Consider the following 15,729-nt stretch of genomic DNA (forward strand, 5'->3'; position numbering starts at 1 on the left):
TCTCTATTAAAAGGATCAAATCCAGAAATAATGTCCTAAGGCCTCTTCTAATCAATATTTATCTCATAAGAAGTGCAGCGAGCTGTTCAGGTCCTTGCACCCCTGAGCTTTGAGTTAAACTCATGGAGGTCACAGAGACAAATGTCTACAAGAGTATTTTACGCTTCTTCTACGTTTTTTTTCACACTAGCCTTCCAATGTAATGTTTTGGGAGCTGTCACTGGCTGTTAATGGCACTTAATAACAGGAATTGTGCAAAATATTTACATGTCTTTGGTTTCCTGTTCATTTAAATGGCCCATTATAAGAGATCAACACTCATAACCAAAGCATGGAGTCACGTTTGACCTCTACTCTTCTGCAATGAGGGAAAACAGACGTGTCAGTGATATTAAAGAGGCCCTATTATGCTTTTAGGCCTTTTCCCTTTCCTGTAGTACTGTCCAATCGCAACAGAGCCGGCCAGCTAACCAATCAGAGCAGACTGGGTTCTGGTTTCAGACAGAGGGTGAAAAGAGGTGCTGCAGCACAGGCAGTAGGATAAAAAATAAAGAGCTTTTAGAACATTAAACATGTCACAGTAGAGGATCAAAATACAAATATGAACCTCAAATTGAGCATAATAGGGCCCCTTCAAAGGGTTTGGCTTGCGGAAAATAATACAAAATCTGTATGGGTTTGTGAACGTCTACAAACATTATTAGAACAAAGAGGCTTTCTGTTTCTGTCACTCAAGATTCAATACATTAATTACAAACTGTTTATTCTCTCAGGCGTCTCCTCTTGCAGCTCTTTGGGACTTAGGGACGCTAATATGAAATTCTAAACCTAAATGTAGCATGTGTGTGTTTGTGTGTGTGTGTGTGTGATTTTAGGGAGTGTGTTGCCAGCCCACCGAGCGGTGCTGGTGGCTCGCTGTGACGTCATGGCGGCCATGTTCAGCGGGAAGTATGCGGAGGCCCGGAGCCGAGTGGTGCCCATCCACGGAGTCTCTTCAGACACCTTCCTGTCCTTCCTCGAGTATCTCTACACTGACTCCTGCTGTCCTGGTGAGTTCACTGCCCACCGTGACCCCCACTGCTGGGTTACAATTACATTTAAAGGTCGCCAGTTTAGGTGCCCTTATGGGATGTAAAAACTGCGACGGGAGGCCTAAATATAGTCAGGAAATGTCCCTGCTTTCCTTTTTATGTTGTGGACTAATTAAATCCCTTAGCAGATTTATTACAGTCGTGAGATGATTGAACTGGGAAACCCCTCAGTCAGCGTGTCATTAATTCACTCCACTATAACTACCCTCTCAGGCTGCTGCTGTAAATAAAAATAAGAGTTTTATAAGGGATAACATCTCTAAATAGACAGGTCATGGATTTGTGACTGAGATAAAAGTTGCTTGACATGGATCAGACCAACATCATGACAGTGTGAAGGACAATGGACCTTTGATGGCCTCTTCATTTACCGCAGAAATAAGCACCATTACAGAAACACTTGAGAGCGGCACGGCGGTGTTTTCCCGCCTCGCTCCCCAAGCGCAGCCCAAAACAAAAGCGCAGATGAAAAGTCCCATCAACCATCTGTGTGACTGCGACATGCTGCCAGTGTCATTCTCGAGGGGCCCCCGCGGAGAACAGCAGCAGGCTTAACATTAAATTAGAATTAGTGATGACAAAATCAGCTCGTGGCATCGTCTGCTTTTAGCGGTGCCAACTCCCAGCCCCAAACGTGTTGTTGTGGTTGTCACTTTCTTTCACCGCGTAGTACAATTCCTTTTAAAAGTAATTAGTGCTGATCATTCACTGTTGGTGGAGGCGATGACATTATCTTTCTACAACCTTGAAGATACATTCATTCATATTTGTATTGTACCCGCGAATCAAGCGTTACAAGGGTGACTCTAGCGCAGTGGTTCTCAAAGTGGGGGGCGCGCCCCCCCTGGTGGGCGCAGAGGCATGCCAGGGGGGGCGCGAGAGACCAGGAGGAAAAATGGTTATAAAAAAAAAAAAAAAGATAAAAAAAAAAAAAAAAATCATAATTTGAAAAATTATTGATTCGAAAATAATATGATGCAGTACAGTACTATTACGTCTGGGTCTCTGTTTCATTAAAGCTCGGCTCTGTGTGTGTGTGTGGAACGAGCCATTTTGTGTGCGCGTGAGAGAGAGAGAGAGCGCACCGGTACTGGAGATCGTTGTTGTTAGCTTCTGGTGCTAGCGAGCTACGCTAACGGATCTAAGGAGTTTTTTCAACAACAAAGTGGAGGAGAGTCCTCTCCTGTCAGACTGAGAGCTAAAGGACTCTCTCAGTGTTATCTCAGTGGGTCTCAAATGTTTTGGTCACCATTAATGTAAATAATTATTTCCGAGGCACACGTTTATATGATCATTATAGTTATAAAAAAATAAGAGAATAAATGAAAAACAGGTATGAAATACTATATGACAGTAAAACAAGAATAAAGTTTAAAAGGGTGATTTGTAAAATATCCATCAAGAAAAAGTAAATCTGTTTACATTTCTGTTTCATATGGGTGTTGAGAGATGTATCCATAGATCTCTTCATTTCGCTCTCAAAGTGCACCAGATTGATGCTTTTAACTTCAATATTTAAAAATAAATCTTCCCGGGGAAGCTTGCCCCCGGACCCCCCTATGTGACATCCACACATCACCTATAAAAATAGCACTTTATCCCTGCTTACACCTATATGCCGTGAGCTGAATATCGAGCCTTCATTGTAACAGTCGTGGGTACGTTGTGTATTTGCGTGGGGATTGTTGCAGTTGAAAATTCCACTGTAGCGACCGGTACATTAATGGGAAACCCTAAATGTTTGAGCACCCTCTATGAAACGTCAAGCTACCCCACAGCACCCCCAAAATAAATCTCTGGCGCCGCCACTGAGCCTGATTATTCGTTTTGGGGGGGCCCGACTTTTTTTTTTCTCCAAAGGGGGGGCCTGACAGAAAAAGTTTGAGAACCACTGCTCTAGCGTAATACATTATTTTACGGAGATAACTCTTTATTACATTTCCAATAAAACAACTTTTCAATTCATGAGAATTTGTTTAGGAAACCACATCCCAAGGTTTCTTCATCTCAAAGAAGTTGCCTCCCCTTGTGTATTATGTGGGCACCTTATCAAATTATACTTTGTAATGTAATTTAGCAATAAGTAAATATCTTGTAATTGTAGCCCCAAATCAGACTTTGTTGATTTGTTTTAAATAGGCATAATTCATATATATGTATTTTCATGCTAATTAAGTGATAGCCTTTCTGCGTAAGGAACTAAAACAATATATCCAGACAGGGGCGGACTGGGACTAAAAATCAGCCCGGGACTCTCGACCGGTCCACCTCGGTACCGCCGGCCCACCTCGGTACTGCAAGTAAATTCCGCTAGTAAATTGTCGGTGGGGGGGCTAGTGACCTATCCGACCGGCCCACATCATCGGACCGGCCCACTTCAGTACCGGTCCATCGGGATTCGTCCCGATGGCCAGTCCGCCTGTCTGTATCCAGATGAAGGATATCTCCATGTAACAAACTGTTGCACCTCCTCTCCACAATGTACCTGTAGCTTTCCCTGTTGTGCTTGATCCCTCTGAAAATCAACAGCTCTGAGCATCTTTGGCCATTTTTACCTTGTTTTTTTCCCCTCGACAAACAAGATAATAGCAGTTCTCACTCCACAGACTTACACAGTAGATTGTTTGCTTCCTGTCCGGTGACAAAATTGCTTAGAGTCACGGTAAAAGACAGAAACCCCCAAAACTTTTTAGAAATGCCAGTGACTACTGACCAAAGGGACTCCATTGTATTGCTTTGCTTTGTGTCTGCTGGCTCTTTGTTAAAAGCTTAGCTAAAACAACTGGATGAGCTGAAATATGAAAAAAAGGGTTCTTGTTGTGTTTATTTTGGAGTTTTTCTGCCCCCTAGTGATGCAAGATTACTTAATGCAGCTCTGGACGACAAGCTTATGCAGTCATGCTTAAAGGGACTGGGATTGCAGTGAGTGTATGTGTGTGTGTTACTGTGTGTGTGTCCATTGTGACATCACAAGTAACTGTAGTCCTGCTTGGATGGAGCCTCCCAACAACAGATGATTACAGATTCAAAAAGGCACTAAAAACAATCCATTACGACCCCTAATTAATAGATAAAGCCTTCAAACTGTAAACTAACAATTACAGATTTAATCACAACACTGTCTGTCACCTTCTCTTCCTGTACTCTTATATAACGAAGCGGCTGAATGGACAATAAAAAAAGCTCAGAATAATCCATTCAGAAAAACCAACTACTGAGAGAGAACTGGCAATCCCATTATTTCGAAGAATGAGACGTTTTGATGAAGAAAAAAAATCATGAAAATCCTTCAACAAGCCACCCGTGAGATGCAGCTTAGGAGCAGGGAGGGTGAGCCCGCTGTTTGCAGAGATACAGCTTCAGGTTGAATCATGGGAACAGGAAATGAAAGGAATGAAGCAGCTCCAGAGGCTGCTGCACTGTTATGTAAGAGCTCAGCGCTCAAGGTCAACCCAAGGTGACTCCACCAGCAGCGACTAAAAGTGAGGGCGTGGAATCAAAGGAGGAGGAATATAGTGAATCCTGTACATGGTGTGTGATAGTGGAATACATTTCCACTGCCTTCTTCTGTGTTTGGATGACTGCGCAGTGTGTGCAGAGAATTGACTGAATGAAGTCACACCAGGAGTCATTTGATTTGACATTCTGACGTTACGTAAGAGGATTGACGTTAGTTGTTTGACGTTGCTTTTAAGGACGTCATTTGACAGCTTGGAAAGAGCAACGGGAAATGATGCATCTGCTGTTTTCCCTAAGATTGAGTCTGTGTGATTATAATGCGTCTTTTAATCTAAGAAATTGTGTGGTTTTAAAAAGGGATTTCCATTAAATCAGTCGGATCCATCTGGTGTTCAATCTTAGAGACTGAAATATCAAATAACACACAAGTATAAAGGCATGAATACATATTACTGTTCCTGTTTTGTGATTTAAGGTTTGTGTCAGTATTACTTCTAGGGCTAGTTTTAAAAACGACTTAATGTAAACAATATTGAAATGCTATTGGTTAACAGTTTACTCTCCTTTTAGCTGTTTTCTGTGAAGAAGCCAAAAACGTCCAAACATTTGTTTCTAATGCCCTTTCTCAGTAAAACAAAAGGCCCATTTTTTAAGATAAGGGGATCTTTTATAACAAAAAAACAACTAGTTCTCTCACGAAATCAGGATGTCCACATTCAAGATGGCGACTGTCTGAGGGATTAATAACAGAAAAGTAAGTGAAGGCATACATCTGCAATTTAAGACTCGATTCTTAAAGAGATGAGCACTGATCTAATAACACAAAAACACAATGCAGCTCCTGCCGTGGTAGACCTGGATTTGAATACAATTGGATGCTTGATAAATAATGGGTACTCCTAAACTGGCACTCCTGTCTCGGTTAAACATTGAAAGTATTAATAACAATTGTTTTCTTGTGATAGCGGATTGATTGTGTTGTTATCTTGAGATAACAAACTTTGTTTTTATTGAGATAGCTAAAAAATAAACTTGTTATCTCAAGATAATGCCATTAATAAAAGTGTTTTGATAACTCGTGAAATTCATATCTGGCTCTTTGGCTGCTTAATGTTCCACTCTATTCAGCAGCCTTATTGCTAACCCTCTCTCTGAGGCATGGTGGGTTTTTCAAACGTCTAGCTCAGAACAGCTTGCTGCTTGTGCTGGAAATGCAACTTGTGAAAGCAGTGAGAGCGAAACAAAAGTGCAAAGTTGTTTGTAGCATTCTCATGTAAGATGCTGCTGGATGTTGAAAGCAGCATGTGTGAAATAGACAAACTAAATCATTGTATAACTATAGGGTAGTTTAAAGCTCCTCAAGGCAATCCCGGTGTGGCTCATTTCCAAACACATATTGAGCAATAATCATAAAAACACCTACTTAACTTCAGGGAGCGTTTAAGCCTTGGCTTTCCTCTCGGGGACTAAACTCTTAAAACGTGTCAGGCTATCGTATACATCTGGAATAAACTGTTCTCTACATGATGTTCCAGCAGTGTAAGTGTAACACCTGTGTGTGTGTGTGTGTGTGTGTGTGTGTGTGTGTGTGTGTGTGTGTGTGTGTGTGTGTGTGTGTGTGTGTGTGTGTGTGTGTGTGTGTGTGTGTGTGTGTGTGTGTGTGTGTGTGTGTGTGTAGCCAGTGTGCTGCAGGCCATGGCCGTGCTGGTGTGTGCCGAGATGTACCAGGTGAAGCGTCTGCAGCACCTGTGTGAGGTGTGTGTGTGCGCCTACCTCCAGAGCATGCCCAGTAGAGAGCTGTCGTCGACGGGCATCAGCGTGATCAGACTCCTCCGCCGAGCAAAGGTCAGTACGGCTTTGAATTCAGGGATGAATGGAGAGCGTTAAAAGATCCTGCAGCAGACGCCATATTGCTGTGTAAACTGATTACTTCTTCATTATGATGCGACATTTACTTCAGCCACAAAAAAAAAGCAACTTCAGCCAAATGCTTTTTTCTGGAGCAATTCATCTTTCAGCTGTAGGAATCCATGTGCAACAGATATTCATGTTTATCTGTCCAAAAGCATGCATTCTTCAGAGAGTGATTGCTATTTGTGTGTGTTTGGGTTTTCAGTGCCACAATGCAGAGCAGCTGTACATCTGGCTCCTCCACTTTATCGCCAACAACTACCTGATCTTCAGTCACAAACCTGACTTCCTGGAGCTCTCAGGTCAGTGTGGGATGTTTTTTTTAAATGTAGTAAATTCTATCAAAGCAATCACAAGGTGACAGGCTAGTCCCTGATTCCCCCTCAATACAGGAGTGAACAATATAGTAGATAATACGAGGCCCTTATGACTAGACTTGAGGAGAATCTGTGTTTTATTTTAGCAACCTTTTCATTTTTATAAGATATTTTCTCTCGTGTCTCCTCCTGATATGTTTCATTGCTCTTGCGTTTACTCTATACCTCTCCCAAAATGCACAGTTACATTTCTAAAACTAAAATCTCTGCAGCAGAGTACATAAAACTGATTTAGTGTGGAGCTATATTTTGTGATGCTGTCCCCAGAAAAAAAAATAATGTATTTTTTAATATCAAACAAGCCTTGTGACGGTTGTTTACACTTAAAGCGCTGAAGAGAATGATAGAAACATTAAACAGCTGATTTCAACCATTTAAAATAATAATTAAGTCCAAACGCCTTCAGGCTGTTAAGCATCTGTTGTTTTTCTCACAGTAAATGTAAGAAAATGTCCCACTTTCTCTAATAAAAGTGCTGAAAGAAGGTAGCCTGATAACCAGAATTATTTTTGTATGTGTTGCACTGCGGCCATATACTGCAGCACAATATGGCAGGGTTTATGGATGACACTGTGAGCTGTCAGCCCCTCTGAATGATGCATCCTTATAGTATGCTTATACTATAAGTTTATGCTTGAGTTACATAATAACTACTTCTCAGTTATTATAGTCATGTATTTAATAGAAGCAGTTAAACAGGTTAGTGGCAGAAGCACATTTTATTATCATCATCAGTCAAACACACAATAATCTTTTAAGGTCATTGGACGGGTACTTAAGGGCACAGGAGAAGTAAAGGCCAGAGTAATCGATCACCGCTAATCCTCTGTAGCTTGTTAGTGTAAACTGTATTGGAAACAATCCAAGGTGTTATGCTGTCGGAGTGAGTGCTGTATGTGTCAGGAACAGTACATATTGTAGTAATGATTGAGATGTGTTTGCAGGACGTTACAGTTTCTATGTTGTTGTGTTTCCAGAGGAGGAGCGGGAGCAGGTGGAGAGGCTACGCTGGCCGTCCAGAGGCTACCTGCAGGAGCTCAGCGAGTACCAGCAGCGGAGACGCAAGCTACGCAAGTCCCGCTGCATAGTCATGTGACCTCCCCTGAATGCCTGAAACAAGAGGGAGGAGAGAAGAGAATCAGTGACACTCATCACGTGGAGGAACTGACTTGTTCTGCTGGATGAAAGGCTGATTGTTGCGTCATCAGACTTCTTAACCAATAGGACGCTTTGTGGAGCGGTGACACGCCTCTCCTCCCCCTGAAGGAATGGCTGCGCATCCTTTAATGAATGACTTTACAATCATGTGCAATACAAAATGCCTCAAACTCCAATATTAAACATGACCAGAGGCTCTGTGAAAGATTATATTTACATTAGGTGAGGATTTCTACAAAAGACACAGAATTACACTAATTATTAAAAGACCGCACATCTGTTGGAGAACTTGCCGGGATCGTTGCAGGAAGGAAAAACTGTTCCACTACTCGGAGGATGTTGGATTACCATCTGAACGCTGGAGAAATGAACATGACCCATGATGCATTTATGTCCCTAAAAGTGAAATGTTTCCCGAGCCTCTGACTTCTCTGTGGCTCGATCAGTATTTCAGCGGTTCATTAAGAGAGAAAGTGAGTCATCTCCATCTGTAGTCTGTCAGGACGCCCTTTATCAGACCAGCAGGACCAATTTAATCACAATTTGCTTATTCAGATTATCTCAGATCACTGACTCTGACTTTTCTTAACATTTTAAAAAGAGAATACATTTCGATCATTGCCCGTCAAAAGAGCCCCTTATACTTTTATTTAGAAAAGACTTGAAATGTCATTTTAATGTAACTACATATCGCCTGTGTCAAGAGTTACAATACATTTAGGACAGTAACAAATGTATATTTAAAACTTTCATTGAAACCCCTGTAACCACTTCCTTAGCAGGTCCCAATGAAATGATGTTGACAGTATTCCCTTTCTATTTGCAATAACACCTGATAATGGTCTGTCTCATTAATACAAACAAGACTTTTGTAGCATTTACATACAAATTTAGGAAAAGCAACCATATCATGAACATACGTTGGAACACTAAAAACCACAATGCCTCTGGATGGATAACAATATTTATTTGATCCTATTTTTCTTATTTGAGGGGTTGTTTTTAATCATACCGAGAATATGATTTATTGGTGCTGCAAATTATTATTTTTGTAAACTAAACTATGTGGACATAATTATGACATGCTTTTTTTTTTACATTCGGAGTAGAGGGTCTCGCTATTTTACAGTCTGCTGTTTCGCTGGTATTTACTTAAAAAAAGGTGCATGATTATATAAAAAAAAGAACATGGGGGGGGGGGACAGGAAGACAGCAACTTATGTCAGAATGACCTTCAACAAAATGAAAAATGTATTGTGACATTTTGCAGCTATTTTTTATTCAGTAGGTTAGTCCTTAACAGTAATCAAACAGTATGTAATAGTATTTGTATCGGGTACTTTAGCAGAGGTGTAGCAGCAGGCTGTTAGTATAGTACTGTAGATGGTACTGCTGCTGCATCACAACAGGAACATCAATCCCACTAACAAATCACATAAACCCCAATCTACTCCTAAAAAGAAATGAGTAAATAACAGCAGGAAGAGTGGACTGTAAACATGTGTACTCCAGCGCTGCACTCCGTGTGGGCTGGGGTTGTACAGACGTCTGACTTTAAATAAAGACATGTTTTAGAATGAACAGCATCACAGACTTGATCCATGTTTGCGCTCTGCTGTGTTTGTATTTTATTTGGCAGAACTCATTCTGCGTCTCCCTCCTCTTGCCTCTAGAAAATCCACCTGTGTTGTCGTCAGATTGCTGACAGGTTCAAATAAAAACAACATAAAGTGTGTGGGAGAGAAACTCCTCCACATTCAACAACAAACTAAATAACACACTAAAGGGAAGGGGAAACCCCCCAAAGCATAATAGGGCCTCTTCAAGTTGTAGTTCTTCGGAAAAAAACGTTTTATTTCAAATGTGTTTTTTTTTCATTGATTAACCACTTTGACTTTTTTTTTGTAATACTACTACCCTTCTCCAGTGCCATAATAACAATTATTTGTTAACCATTTGAATCCATTAGCCCTAATACGCTTTCAAAGAGATGAACATCATTCTTCTAAAATAAATGTCCCTCTTTTTCTGGTTTGGTGATGTTGGTAGGATCAGACTACATGATGCCTTTCAAGCTTAGATTAGCTCAGATTAGGAGATCACAGCCAGTCCTTTGTGCTGTGAAGATGCTTAAAGACATGACAGACAGCGATGGACTGGCAGAAAATAACTTGACTAGCCTTTGCCTTTGAGTCAGGCCATTATACTGCCAATCTTATAAACTCTTATCTAATTATATCAAGTGTCAAAATCTTGTATGGCTGAAAATCCTCTGCAGTCACTCTGCCTCCTCGCTCAATCACTCAGGGGCTTCCTTTCATTTTCCCCCCATCTGTTCATTTCAATCAGGATTTAAAACGGTGTGGTCCTGGAGCACATTTACCACCAAGCAATTACTTCTTATCTCTTTGAGCACCACCTCGGGCGTCTTATTTCCTATCATTTATTCCCACCCTAATGAGAGTTTTCGGCTTCTAATTTATGCTCTTAATCACTTTCTGAGGGGCAACACCTACCTCCTTTTGCTCCCCTGCTATTGCAAAGGCTTAGCTGTTTACCTTTTTTCACTATACGAGTATGTGTGTGTGTGTGTACTGTACCTGGAGGAGTGCAGCGGGTCACTGCAGGGCTCCAATAGACTGCAGCATGCTCTCCAGTTTGCCGCTCTGATGCAGCGCCATCACGTCGCTGCCGCCTCCGATACACTCCTCTCCGATGAACACCCGTGGGACCTACATTCAAACCGATACACGAGAAACAGGGATGCAACTGGTAAATATGCAGGCATCGATTTTTTTGTGTTGTGCATAGAGTCTATGAAGATAACAAGACCTTTTTTTCTACCATCAATCCCTTTAACATATCGTATCATACACATAACGTATTGTACAGTGACAGGAAAAAGGATAAATCGGCAACATTTGGATGGTTCCAGCTGCCCGAGTATGAATATTTGCTGATTTTCTGATTACTATTTGGAGTAATTTGGAGGTTTGTAGTACGGGTTGGGCAATGACACACATTGATGATGTCACTCGATGCCCTGAGTGGTTGTGCTGGGACTTTGTCACTTTCTGTTTACACACCAAACAGTGCATGTCTAAAGAAATTGCAGTGTGAATGCTGACACTACACTGAATAGTCGGCTTAAAGAAGCTATTAGAAGAAAGTCAAAAAGTAGGAAAGTGTGTTTTTAATTATTATAAATGAAATTGAAACATTTGAATTAGAATTAAAATTGTATGAAAGATGTGGATCATTAGGCTTTAAAATATATTATAATAAAGACAGTAATCTATAGTTGTAGTTGTAGAGTCTGCTTTAAAATAAATGCATGAGTCATAATAATCTTGTGATCATTTATACTAGTACAGGGAGCATAGTTTTGAACTATTTTAGTGGTATTTGGAGTATTTTGAGAATAGTAAATAGCCTGGTACTTTCTTCTGCATCTTCTACCACTGCATAACTGTAACATGATTCATTGTATCCATGCAGACACACATAGGTTCAAACCATGTTTTCAAAAGCTGACCATTATTCTTTGATCAGACATATTGGATCTTCATGATGTAATGTTGCTACAAACATGTAAGTGAGGCTAGTGGGTTGTGTTGCTGCATCTGGGAGACTCCCTTATTGATCTCACAGTACTGAATCTTCATTCATGGATTAAACGGGAAACTGTGGTCAAAAGCAGGGAATTAATCAGAAGTGTTAACATATTCATCACAGCTAATATAGACAACAATGCTACTACATCATCCCGTTAGTTTGAAACCATTAAGTCTATGATGTGTGTGTTAAAAACCTTCACTTTTTTCCTCAATTAGACACACTGACTTTATAAGATAAACGCATGTAAACTGTGGTGTTTCCCGGGTTTGAAAGTGACACTTGCGTTGTTCAAACAATGACAAAGCAGCTCGTGTTTACCGTGCGTGCTCCGGTGAGTTCCAGGAAGTACTGCTGCATGTTGTCCATGTCGGTGCGGCCACTTATATCAATGCACTCCAAATGTCCCGGCTTGAATTTATACTTGGACAACACGTCTTTGGCCGTAACGCAGTACGAGCACGTGGGCTTAATAAAAAGCACCACTTTGTCTCCTTTAATTTTGGTCTGCACAAACTGCTGCGCCATTTTTCAGTCGCTGGGTAGAAGTGGACAGAAGATGAAAAGTGAAATCAAGAACAAAGATGATCGCTCTTCCTTTGGTCAATTATGGTGTTCTGGAGGATGACGTCAGAGGCAGGGTCCTCCTTCTTAAAGAGACAGTACACACTCCGCTGCATGTGAAGGACTTTGGGGGAGGGTCTGCAGTGGTCATGGGGTCTAATAATACTTTCAAGCTTTAATGATGAGTAAGGGCAGTGGTGTTTTGTAGTGAAGTGCATTTACTCAAGTACTGTACTTAACCCTTAGATGCATGAACGACCAATACCTACACTCTTCCATGAGTGGGGTCAAAAATGACCCCAATTAGAATCAATGTGTTTTTGCAATGAATTAAAAAAAATGTCTTTAATTTTGGTTAAAGGTGATTATATTTATTATATTCGGGTCAACAAAAGACTGATTTTACATTTAACATGCTTATTTATAACTTTTTATAAAAACAATTCACAAGAAAAAACATCAAAAATCTTCAAAGATTATTGTTAGTATGTCCATCTGTCTGGAGGACAAAAAAGAGAATGAACATACATAAGACCAGAACACTGTCCACTCACATGTGCCCACACAAACGTCTTTTCTCTATTCACTGTGTGCAGTTGTCACAAACTATTTGCTTTTGGCTGTGACCATTGCACACTGGGGTACTGCATTTCCAACAGCAATTGGTGGCTTTGCGATCTTTTTTTCTTGGACACATCTGGCACCTCTTTCTCTTCTGTTGGCCCTCTGTGCTTCTCTCCTGTTGCTGGTTTGCAGCTTTTGTCACTCCACACCTTCCCATTGCTTCAGTGATGTAGGTTGGTAGGTTCGGGGTACCTTCCAGTCGACTTTTTATGTGAGGAGTCACAAGCTCCTTTGACAGCTCTGTGAGGAAATGTTGCCGTGCGTTGGTGATACCTGTGGAAATTTCAGGGTGCTGAGCCCTGAAAAATGAGTAGGCATTTAGAGTGGCTATATCAATCATGTTGTACCACAGCACAATGGGCCACCTCTGTGTCTGGCGCTTGCAGGTGTAGTAGCCAACCATCTGGTCAACGGTATCTACACCTCCTTTGGTCTGGTTGTAGAAGAGGATTATTTCTGTTTTTTTCTTTTGGCTGTTTTCATCCACCATCTTGCTGTGGTGCATTGTGCTGAGAAGCAGAACAGCCTTTCCCTTTTTTCTGATATAGCTGATCATGGTCATGCTGCCATTGAACCCAAATTCAGTGCTGTGGACCTCCCTCGACTTGGAAGCCTTCATCACTGGAGGGATGTCTGGCTTGTTCTGTCGCAACGTTCCCACAATAGTCAGACCCTTCTCCAGGAGATGCTCTGCAAGAGGCACACTGATGAAGAAGTTGTCTGTGGTGATGTTGCGACCTGTGTGTCTGAATCCACTGCACAACTGACGGACAGTGTTTTCCCCTAGATTCTTCTGGACTTCTTCCCCTGGTTGTCTCCCTGTGTACACAATTCCATCAATTGCATAAGGGGTGCGTGCATCACAAACCCAGAATATCTTTATGCCGTACTTGGCAGGCTTGCTTGGCATATACTGCAAAAACTTGGTCCTCCCTCGAAATGGTACAAGTTGTTCGTCCACTGTGACACAACCACTGGGGATGAATTTCTGTCTGCAGTTGACCAGGAACAGGTCCCATATGTAGCGGAAGGCTGTCATGTGGTCTGTTTCCAGTCGGGAGGCTCTGGTCCTCTTGTCATCAAAGCGCAGCAAACGGCGAATATCTTCAAAACGTCCAATTGACATTGTGGCCTTGTACATTGGGTTGTGTAGAGGACTCCCAAAGAGCACACGGATTGGTACATCCCAGTTTTTCTCACTTCCTGCAAGAATGGTCAATCCAATGAAGGCCATGAGCTCCTCTTTTTCCACTCTTTTCCTCTGTTTGTTGCGACTCTTCTTCCCTCCATGTTTGTGCATCTCAACACCTCTTCTAATATACTATCAGTGATAAACGGCTTCCATGCATCTATTGGAGAGACGGTGCTAAACCCAGGCGCAGGCCCTGACCGACTTCTCAGTAAATTGTGGCTTGGTGTTTTAGCCTGGGTGGGAGGTAACTCTGCCCAGTAAGAGCCCTTGCGGCTCATTCTGTTGGATACAATATCCATTTCCTCTTCGGAGGACTCAGAGGACTCCTCCGTGTCCGACTGATCTTGTTCGGCAGGGGCAGGTTGGTTCCCAGACGGCCTGACATGTCCAGGTGGACAATAATCTGGATCCTCTACATCTGAGATGTCAGATTCCGAATCAATCCCACCGATGGGCTCTTCATCCCATCCGTTCAGGATCATATCTCGAGCAAGGTCTGCGGGTATCCTAGCTGGCCTCCAAGTAGCCATGATAGTCTAGATGAGAAAACATCAAACAGACAATGTTTGAATGACACACAAAACTATAAATCAATATGTAGCTATCTAAGTAAATGTCGGTATGTCGGTGTGTGTTTGTGTGTGTGTGTGTCACACACACACACACACACACAAACACACACACACACACACACACACACACACACACACACACACACACACACACACACACACACACACCGACATTTACTTAGATAGCTAAATATTATATGTAAGTAAAGGCACAGCCATGCATGTGTACACACACACACACGCACACAGCCACACACACCCACACACACACACACACACACACACACACACACACACACACACACACACACACACACACACACACACACACACAGACATACACACACACACACACACACACACACACACAAATCAATATTCAATAATCATATAATAGGTTACCTAACAGGTTAGCTTTTATTAGAAGGAATTATGAATACAGTGAGTCTCTACACAACAAATGCAGTAATATCAGCTGGCTTACTAAACTAGTGTAATGTTAGCTAGCTTAGTAAGCTAGTGTAATGTTAGCTAGCTTAGTAAGCTAGCTAACAGAGTACTAACATTACTACTAACATTATTTAGCAGTTAGCTAACTAGTGTCTACTTTGTTGACCAACATGATACTCTATCACAGAAAAGTCATGGCGTTGATAAATGAAGATAATACTTACATGTATGCTGCTGTGTCAAACTGACCTCCTGGTGGTGAGACTGCAGGCATCAGATGTGTAAGTGGGACAGAAAATGTATCCTGACAGTCACAGTTGGTAAGAATCAAAGGTTCCCAAAGCAAACCCTTGAGATTCTGTAGGAAATGCTTGGGGTCATTTTTGACCCCGCTTATGAAAAACTGGGGTAGTGACACAAAAACTGCAATTTCTTAAAATGTATAAAAACATTTAAAAAAATTCAAATGGCCTCAAGTCACAAACATGTGTTATGAGGAATACCTGGAATATGGAAGTGTAAAAACTTTTAATTTCAGAGATTTTGAAGAATAACAACCCTCGGGGTCATTTTTGACCCCACTTATGCATCTAAGGGCACGATTTCAAGGTACTATTTAGTTTTATGCTACTTTATACTTCTACACCGCTACACTTTTGAAGCCATTGTACTACTACATATTGTACTTTTTACTCTACTAAATGTATTTGATAAAA

At 41.5% G+C, this 15,729-nt stretch overlaps 2 protein-coding genes across 2 annotated transcripts in view; one reads left to right on the forward strand and one right to left on the reverse strand.

Annotated features, from left to right (window-relative positions):
- The window catches only part of rhobtb3 (Rho related BTB domain containing 3), a gene marked incomplete at its 3' end in the record, with an annotated part of 24,980 nt that extends 17,046 nt beyond the window's left edge, over nucleotides 1–7,934 (forward strand). The window contains exons 10-13 of the mRNA XM_079682613.1: nucleotides 876–1,049; nucleotides 6,229–6,395; nucleotides 6,667–6,763; nucleotides 7,816–7,934. Coding sequence (XP_079538739.1) covers nucleotides 876–1,049; nucleotides 6,229–6,395; nucleotides 6,667–6,763; nucleotides 7,816–7,934 — 557 coding nt within the window. The remainder of the gene's footprint in view (nucleotides 1–875; nucleotides 1,050–6,228; nucleotides 6,396–6,666; nucleotides 6,764–7,815) is intronic.
- Nucleotides 7,539–12,228, reverse strand: glrx (glutaredoxin (thioltransferase)). The gene is made up of 3 exons (XM_079682612.1): nucleotides 11,933–12,228; nucleotides 10,597–10,728; nucleotides 7,539–7,948 (listed from the first exon to the last, which is right to left on the reverse strand). Exons 1-2 carry the CDS (start codon nucleotides 12,137–12,139, stop codon nucleotides 10,615–10,617), a joined length of 321 nt encoding a protein of 106 aa, XP_079538738.1. The 5' UTR covers nucleotides 12,140–12,228; the 3' UTR covers nucleotides 7,539–7,948; nucleotides 10,597–10,614.
- Between the last annotated feature and the right edge of the window lie 3,501 nt (nucleotides 12,229–15,729).

The sequence above is a fragment of the Notothenia rossii genome (assembly GCF_949606895.1).
Source record: "Notothenia rossii genome assembly, chromosome: 5".
In the NCBI taxonomy this organism is placed as follows: domain Eukaryota; kingdom Metazoa; phylum Chordata; class Actinopteri; order Perciformes; family Nototheniidae; genus Notothenia; species Notothenia rossii.

Bases quoted from the DNA above. Each gene is read 5' to 3' on its own strand.
- glrx (XM_079682612.1), bottom strand. From the start codon at position 12,139: ATGGCGCAGCAGTTTGTGCAGACCAAAATTAAAGGAGACAAAGTGGTG. The intron at 10,729-11,932 runs GTAAACACGAGC...GTTTGAATGTAG, and splicing joins AACTCACCGGAGCACGCACG to GTCCCACGGGTGTTCATCGG.